The sequence below is a fragment of the Oratosquilla oratoria genome, chromosome 20 (assembly GCF_046742065.1).
Source record: "Oratosquilla oratoria isolate Oo_2021 chromosome 20, ASM4674206v1, whole genome shotgun sequence".
Classification (NCBI taxonomy): domain Eukaryota; kingdom Metazoa; phylum Arthropoda; class Malacostraca; order Stomatopoda; family Squillidae; genus Oratosquilla; species Oratosquilla oratoria.
Genome location: NC_134796.1, coordinates 27,177,805 through 27,186,047, shown reverse-complemented (window position 1 = coordinate 27,186,047; position 8,243 = coordinate 27,177,805). Strand labels below are relative to the sequence as shown.

Genomic DNA, 8,243 nt, shown 5'->3' with positions numbered 1-8,243 from the left:
TAAAGATTATTTGCAGTATATCTTCAAAGCTTTCATGCTGAATTTCATCTTGACAAAACAACGATGGCAAAAAACGTAATGGGCAAATGGGAATGGGAACAACAACGTGAACAAGAATACATCACTCAACAAGAGACAATGTTTGGGATTCCAAACACGCTAAACTATACGGAGAACAATGCCTAATTCCAACAACATCACTGCTATGTCTGAGTGTTGTTTGCCAGATAGTGGTGCTTGTAAACCACGCACCATAAGTGATTGATGATTGCCATAAGGATGCATTTGTCTCACGATGTATTTGACCATGAAAGCCAACAGTATGCTCTGAAACGGTGAATCTGAAATCGGTGCATTAAATAGCTGTACAACAATGATATCGAAAGTTTGAAACAACGGTAGCTCTGGCAACAATTGTATTGGGCAACAATAGAATGAGTGAAAGGGATATTTGACAATTGTGTACAAACAGTATGCTGGCAACTACGCATAACTGTAGAAACAATATTCAGCAACAATACATTCGATGAATATATGATTAGCATCTTTCTGTATGAAAATAATACTTCTTTTTTGCCGTGCGTTTGTCAAATGTTTGGCGAAACTATCGCTAATTGTGTTCACAAAATGAACAAATCGTAATATGAGTAAAAAAGTTGTTCAAGTGTAACAGTGCAATGCAGTATAACACTTGACATCTGTGTAATTCGTGTTTACATTATACTCGGTAAATGTGTGGCAATTGCACAATAATTTGATGACCATGAAATGACAACATTAGACAACAATGTGACCCACCCGGGCCCAACAAAACAAAGTTGGGAAGGGCGCATTGTGACAACGAGCATGTCGTTTCTCTGCGTTTGGAATTACCGTACGGTAATTCCAAACGCAGAGAAACGACATGCTCGTGGGTTGATGTACGGCGTACATGAACCCACAACGTTGCAAGATGACGTTTGGTGGGAAGTGAGTGTCGCAGAGGCGCGATTTTTGCCAGCTGGGTGCATCGGTGTGACGCCCACATGCCTAGATATCCCCCCCCCCGCCACCTCTCCCACCACCACCCACCCAACACCAACGTCCCCATGATGCGTCCTGTTCGTAACGACATTCGAGCAGAGAAAACGCGAAATTTTCTCGCTGTTTATGTTACCAGACGACTCGGGAACGAACTTTAACAATCGTTGAATTTAAGTGATGATGCGTCTACTTTTCACGCATGGTCTCTCCGTGTTACTGATGTACTTTCAAAGAGCCGGGTGAGCGCAGTCAAATGTGGGAGTTGCCAAGATCGACCACTGCAAGAACCTTTCCTTCTCACCAATGTGACGATGTGACCATAGACTTCTATATCTTGCGAAGATAGTAATCGCCGTAACTCCATCCCCACAAGGATAAAAATCTTATTCAGGGATAGTAATATAGTGACAAGGATAAAAATCTTACACAAGGGCAGTAATATAGTAACGTTTCTACAAGAGGACTACATGTTCCACAGTTGGGTAGGGGAGAGTACTAATAACTGAAAATGTTATTTTAATTTCGACTCAAGGCGACACGGGGCTTGACGCGTTCAATGTCTCTTCCGGTAACAGAGTTTGGGGCCCGCCCATTCTTTATTGCTTCAAGCTTCACCCAGCTAACCGATATATTGCTGCTAGCCAAGTGAGTGGGCCATGCTTTATATTGCTTTCCAAGCACAATTATGAGTGGGACGAATGATTATATTGCTTACCTGTTTGCACAGGCGAAGTGGGGAATCTATTGCTGGTTTAACGTTTTTGCCATTGAGGCGGTTATTGCTTTGGGCCCTTGAATTCTCCGAACTACACATGCGCAGAGATAGACTCACAAACACTGACAAATGAGCGTGCATATGCGCATGTAAATTGATCTGCACACGCAGTGTGTGTGTATGTGCAAGTGTGTGTGTATGTGTGTGTGTGTGTGTGTGTGTGTGTGTGTGTGTGTGTGTGTGTATGAGAATCACCATGGTCTTGGATCACGTGTTGGACTCGTGATCGACAGCTATTTCCCTCCCGAAAGAGAGCTCAGAGCTCACATATGACCGATCTATGGGTAATACTGTGACCTTACAAGCACACACACATCCAAATTCGATAACGCGCTCGACAACGTATCGACAAGTATGATCATTCCAAATAAGAGTTCAGAGCTCGTTTCGTTCGGTCTATAAATAACACTGACCTTACACACACAAACCCACACCCAACCCTTTGCTGCTTTGCTGAAGGAGCACAGCAACAATTTTTGGGATTGTGATGCTTTTCAAACCCTGAGTTGGGCTTGATTTCGCGAAGGTCTGCACCTGACAATCCGTGATACTAACCAATGCACCAGCATGTTTGTGCTTGTGTGTGTGTGTGTATGTGTGTGTGTGTGTGTATGTGTGTGTGTGTGTGTGTGTGTGTGTGTGTGTGTGTGTGTGTGTGTGTGTGTGTGTGTGTGTGTGTGTGTGTGTGTGTGTGTGCGTGTGTGCGTGCGTGCGCGCGCGCTCCAGCGTGACCCGGATGTTCATCGAGCAGAACCGCCTTCTGCATCTCTGCCGCCATGTCGCCGAACTCAGAAACGACGCCGAAGCCGCGTCTTCGTTATTGACCATGGTCTCTCATTCCACCACGCGGGGCTTCACTAGCACTAGATGGACGACTCCATACATAATTTTTCATTTTTTTTCTTTGTTGTTATTGTTGTAATCACTCTACAGCAATCAGTCAACCAATATATATGTCTCAAACACAACCATTTAATAACAATCCATTGACTCGCGTTTAATCACCACTACTTAACCTCTTACGGCCAAGTATTGGCTAACTGAGGAGACAGAGAAGACACAAGCAGCAACAGCACAACGAATATCAGCGTTTGGTCCAAAGGCCCTGACAACTAAACAGCTTGTATAGGAATACAGGCTAACACAATCGCGCCCGCCGCCTCCTGTGCAGGCAACACCAAACTCGCCCCGTCCCCCACCACAGAAAGATGGGATGGGTCGTCGTTTGCCGTCCTTCAGGTGGGAACGGGTGGGGAGGGGAGGGGACCATTGGCCAGAGCCCATTAGTTTGTGACTGAGAGGCAAGCAAGGGGACCATGTGGAAGTATGGCTCCGTCTATATCTCCTACTACGGCTTAAAACACGGCATCTTCAAACATGGAGAAAAAAGCAGATCACGATGGTAACAACGATATCAAGTTTTGTAGGTTGTTTAAAAATATGTAAAAATTCCCCTTTACAAAAAGAGCACACCCAAAGTCAACGTGGAGTGGATCGCTTCGATTTGGCATTCGAGTATACAGCAAAAAGCATCACATTCGAATCAACAAACTGGCTCAAATGTATATAAAGTTTAAGGTCCACCATTTCATCCAGAAAATGGTCAGTAACTATATCTTCCCCTTTGTCTTAAAAAATACGACCCTGTCCTCCTCCATGTTTTTTTTTTTTTTTTCTCTCTAGGTGTGACACACTGACAAACTCAAAAGTAGTGGGCATCTGTCCGCCTAGAATCAGTCCCTGCCCCTCCCCGATTTCAATTGTGGTTTGAATTTCCTCTGCTTTCTCGTCTACAGATCGTAACCCAGTCGGTCCAACTCCTCTATCATGAAGTCGATATCGTCCTTGTTGACGGCCTGCGAGCTGATGATGTTCCTGAAGAAGTTCGGGTACTCGTCCTCGGGTTGGTAGCCGATCATGAGGGTTCCTGCCGTCATCATGCGGCCCTTCAGGAGAGGCTGGACCTGAAGGATAAAAACGAAAAAAAGGATGGGAACTAGTTATGGTGACAAGTTTTAGCTATTAGGTCTAGCTGCGACTGATCTCATCAGTCTTCTTGAGAAAGAAAATCATTAGATACCGTTACAGCACCACTTCCATGACAGAAGGTGAATGAATCGCCGTGGATCGCCCCAACAAATGAGAAAACCAGTCTTGGGAGACTTGCCAGGCGACAGTGGATGTCCCCCACTTCCCCCCAGGGATCCACGGACTCTGAGAGGTCCATGGTCCTAAGCGGGTCCACAAACCCAAAACTAGTGGTACTTAGCCCGATGATTCTTTCCAGTGCTGAAGAGGTTTCCAGGATGCTAAAAATAGCAGCGCATAAATACGGGGTACATGAGAAAACAGGTTGAGGAACTCCTGTGGTAGTGGGTTTCAATGTTCCGCTGTTCATTCGTTCTCGATCATATTCTTCTCTCTTAACCAATAAAGAAAGATACGTCACCTCCCCGATCTTTTATTCTCCAGCAGAGACTTGACTATAAGAAGGTTTTCTTTCGGCCAAACGAAATTGTCAAAATGTTGCTAAATTATTCATTTGGCTAAAAACACGGCAAAAGAGAAAAATATTCGATTCCAGCTCTTGGCAGGCGGTTGTATTCAGCAGAATAGCTCTTGGACTGAACGTGTATACTATTTCTAAGAATAGATAGATAAATAAAGGCTGTACGGACACTTCCATCATTCATAAACAAATCACTCTTAACGAGCCCATACCACCAAAAAATTTCAAGCATTTGAGAAATGACATAAAAACATCAAGGTGACAACGATATGTCGTTAACTAAGGCACTCACCTCACCCAGGAGCTTATGGCGCTCTGGGCCCTGCTTCATAGTGCGTAGCCGGTGGGGGATGTACCAGAAAGAAACATTAGTGCACTCCGGCTCCTCCAGGACCATCTCGAATTTGTCAGATTGACTCTTCAGCTTCTGGACTAGGTACTCCGTCATCTCCCACAGGTAGTCCATGTGTTTTTCGAAGCCTTCGTCACCCTGGGGGTATGAGGGGTGTTGAGAGGAGGGGACACATTAGTATATGCTACCATTGAAAGGGGAATGCTGGGAGATAAATGAAAAGTAAAGAGAACAAGAATGTTACTGAGGCTGGTGTCTTTTTCTTGCCAATACGGTTCCTGGACGCCAGCTCTTTTCGAAAAACAAACACACACACACACATACAGTAGATAGATAGATAGATAGACAGACAGACAGACAGATAGATAGATAGATAGATAGATAGATAGATAGACAGGTAGATAGATAGATAGATAGATAGATAGATAGATAGATAGATAGAGAGAGAGAGAGAGAAAGAGAAAAAGACCCCTTTTTTCTTAGGAACACTATTTTCTTTCGCGTAGTGCGCAGTGGAACGATGAAGAGGCCCTTCCTCCCCCCGTCCCACCCCTCCTCCTCCCTTCTTCTATATCTCCCTCTCTCCTGTCCTTAACTGCCCTTGCCCACCACAGCGTCGTAATCTGGCCAAATCCGTCTCATTTGTGGGAAGGACCGGAGGAGCCAGCCCATCCCTTACCATCAGCCCCCATTTCACCTCGTGCTCGCTTGCATCCTCTCCCTACCTCACGTTTCTTCTTCTAGAAGGCACCAGGGGATTTTAATCAGCTAAGGGATGGATTGATTGATTGATTGATTAATTGATTGATGGATGGATGGATGGATGGATGGATGGATGGATGGATGGATGGATGGATGGATGGATGGAGGGAGGGAGGGAGGGAGGGAGGGAGGGAGGGAGGGAGAGAGGGAGGGAGGGAGGGAGGGAGGGAAGGAGGGAGGGAGGAAGGAGGGTGCTAAATCTCTCTTGTTATAGATTTTATGACGGGAGTGAAAGGATTTTATTTAGGAGAGAAGTGATACCCTGACTCAGGGTACGAAGATATTTACTTTCGTCTCTTGTTCCAGTATTCACCCCTGTACAAATCCTTCATTACCGGGTGTGGGGTAAAAAGGGGGGAGTTAGGGAGTGGAAGGAGACTGTCATCCCGAACTAAAGAAACTTGTTAGGCGTCATTTGAGATAGTTTTCAATCCCTTCTATACCAGGTGGCGATCATTTTTTATATTCTGGTTGACGCCAGACTGAACTATACGTGGCCCCTTCAGGTAGTAAAGGAGTACTATCGGCACGGAGACTCCCATCAGAAGAGTTAAATCGCCTGGCGTTAGCCTGAGCAAAATCTATAATGTACGTCAGTGATGTAAAGGGGTCATGTGAGATAGTTCTAATCCACCTGAAGAATAAATGCACTTGGCGTTAGCCAACGCCAAATATATAAAATGAGTCGCTGAGGCGAAGTACTTTATGCTCCCTCAGCTCTTCTCCCTGCTGCTTGTTAGGAGATGAACTTCCTCCTCCACTGAGTAATTGCTTCTTCCGCTTACGTCCGCTCTGCGTTGAGAAACTTCCCCAACTCACATCTTTATTGACTGAGACCGTGAAGACCACTTTTCCCGGTCACCACTTCAAAGACTTTCTTCCGGCGTAACACCCGACGATCTTATTCAACTGGAACAACGTCACCATCACGATGAATTTAAGAATGTCCTTTCATTGGCGTACCTTCCTTTTCCTTCGCCTTTTGCCTTTCCCCCCTCCCTTCCCTCGCTGCACCCCTCTCTCCCCCCCCACCCCACCCCTTCCCCTCCCTGGACACCCGGGGTCGTTTAGGCTTGGGGCCCCATTAGAACGACAGATGGGTCTGGGTGTCGTTCTCTGAGCTCTCGCAAAGATTTTCGGTAAACCCAGGTCATTACGAAGATTTCGTTCTTATTGAGAAGAATCCCACTCCATTTGGTAGAGTATAATTTATATAGTGAGACCTCGTTCCTGGTTGGTTCTTCTGTTTCGTTATATGTCTGGGAGTGTGGAGGTGTCCCAGTCATTACGTGTAATAATTTGTGGGATGGAGGAAATTTAGCAGTGGTGGTGGTCGTGGTCATTTTTGGTGTTCTCGTTGTCGTCGTCGCTGTCATTACTATTATCATTATCATTACCATTATCATCATTATTACCATTATTACTATTATTATCAAAATTACTATTATTACAGTTATTTTCATTATTACTATTATTATTATCAATCATTATTATTATCAATTATTATTATTATCATTATTATCATTACTATTATTATTACTATTATTATTATTATCATTATTATTATAATTATTATTATTATGACTATTATTATTATTATTATTACTACTATTATTGTCATTATCATTATCATGATTATCATTATCAATTATTATTGATTATTATTATTATTATTATTATTATTATTATTATTATTATTATTATTATTATTATTATTATTATTATTATTATTATTATTATTATTATTATTGTTGTTGTTGTTGTTGTTGTTGTTGTTGTTGTTGTTGTTGTTGTTGTTGTTGTTGTTGTTGTTGTTGTTGTTGTTGCTGCTGTTGCTGTTGTTATTATTATTATTATTATTATTATTATTATTATTATTATTATTATTATTATTATTATTATTATTATTATTATTATTATTATTATCATCATCATCATCATCATCATCATCATCATCATCATCATCATCATCATCATCATCATCATCATCATCATCATCATCATCATCATCATCATCATCATCATCATCATCATCATCATCATCATCATTATTATTATTATGTATATGTATGTATATACAAATACATACATACGTATATATATATATATAAATATATATATATATATATATATATATATATATATATATATATATTTATATATATATATTTATGTATGTATATCACCACCCCTCTCTCCCTCTTTTCTTGGCTCTTCCTGGATGACGGGTAATTCCTGCATCTCGCCCACTGCCCTGGTCAGAAGAAATGTAGCAAGACACAGCATATCAACAGCAAAGTCTCTTGCTACAAGTCGCCCTGGTTCTGTGTAAAATATAAGTATGGACGGCAGTTAGCAGTCGACTTAGTTCCTCGGGAAGTAGATTAAATTCCAGGTTGGAGAATTTATAGGGTCGATAGCATAGTCGGTAAGGTGATGGCGCCGTGATTTCACGAGCCCGGTTCGAATCCGGGGACGACAGTCGGAATTATTTGATCGACATCACCGTCACTGGTGATTCTATTCAGGTATGACAACGACAATAAGTCCATCAAGGAAACGTACCAGCCTAACCACTAGCTACAAGTTGCCCTGGTTCTCTGTAAAATATAAGTACGGACCGCAGTTAGCAGTCGACTTAGTTCCTCAGGAATTAGATTAACTTCCAGGTTGGAGAATTTTATAGGGTCGATGGTACAGTCGGTAAGGCGATGGCGCCGTGATTTCACGAGCCCGGTTCGAATCCGGGGACGACAGTCGGAATTACTTGATCGACATCACAGTCACTGGTGATTCTATTCATACATATATATATATATATA

At 42.7% G+C, this 8,243-nt stretch overlaps 1 protein-coding gene across 1 annotated transcript in view; it reads right to left on the bottom strand.

Annotated features, from left to right (window-relative positions):
- Positions 1-1,090: 1,090 nt before the first annotated feature.
- Gad1 (glutamate decarboxylase) overlaps positions 1,091-8,243 on the bottom strand; it is a 437,147-nt gene continuing 429,994 nt past the window's right edge. Inside the window, exons 7-8 of the mRNA XM_076203308.1 lie at positions 4,600-4,797; positions 1,091-3,762 (exon numbers count right to left, since the gene is read on the bottom strand). Of these exons, the coding sequence (XP_076059423.1) occupies positions 3,589-3,762; positions 4,600-4,797 (372 nt within the window). The 3' untranslated portion in view covers positions 1,091-3,588. The remainder of the gene's footprint in view (positions 3,763-4,599; positions 4,798-8,243) is intronic.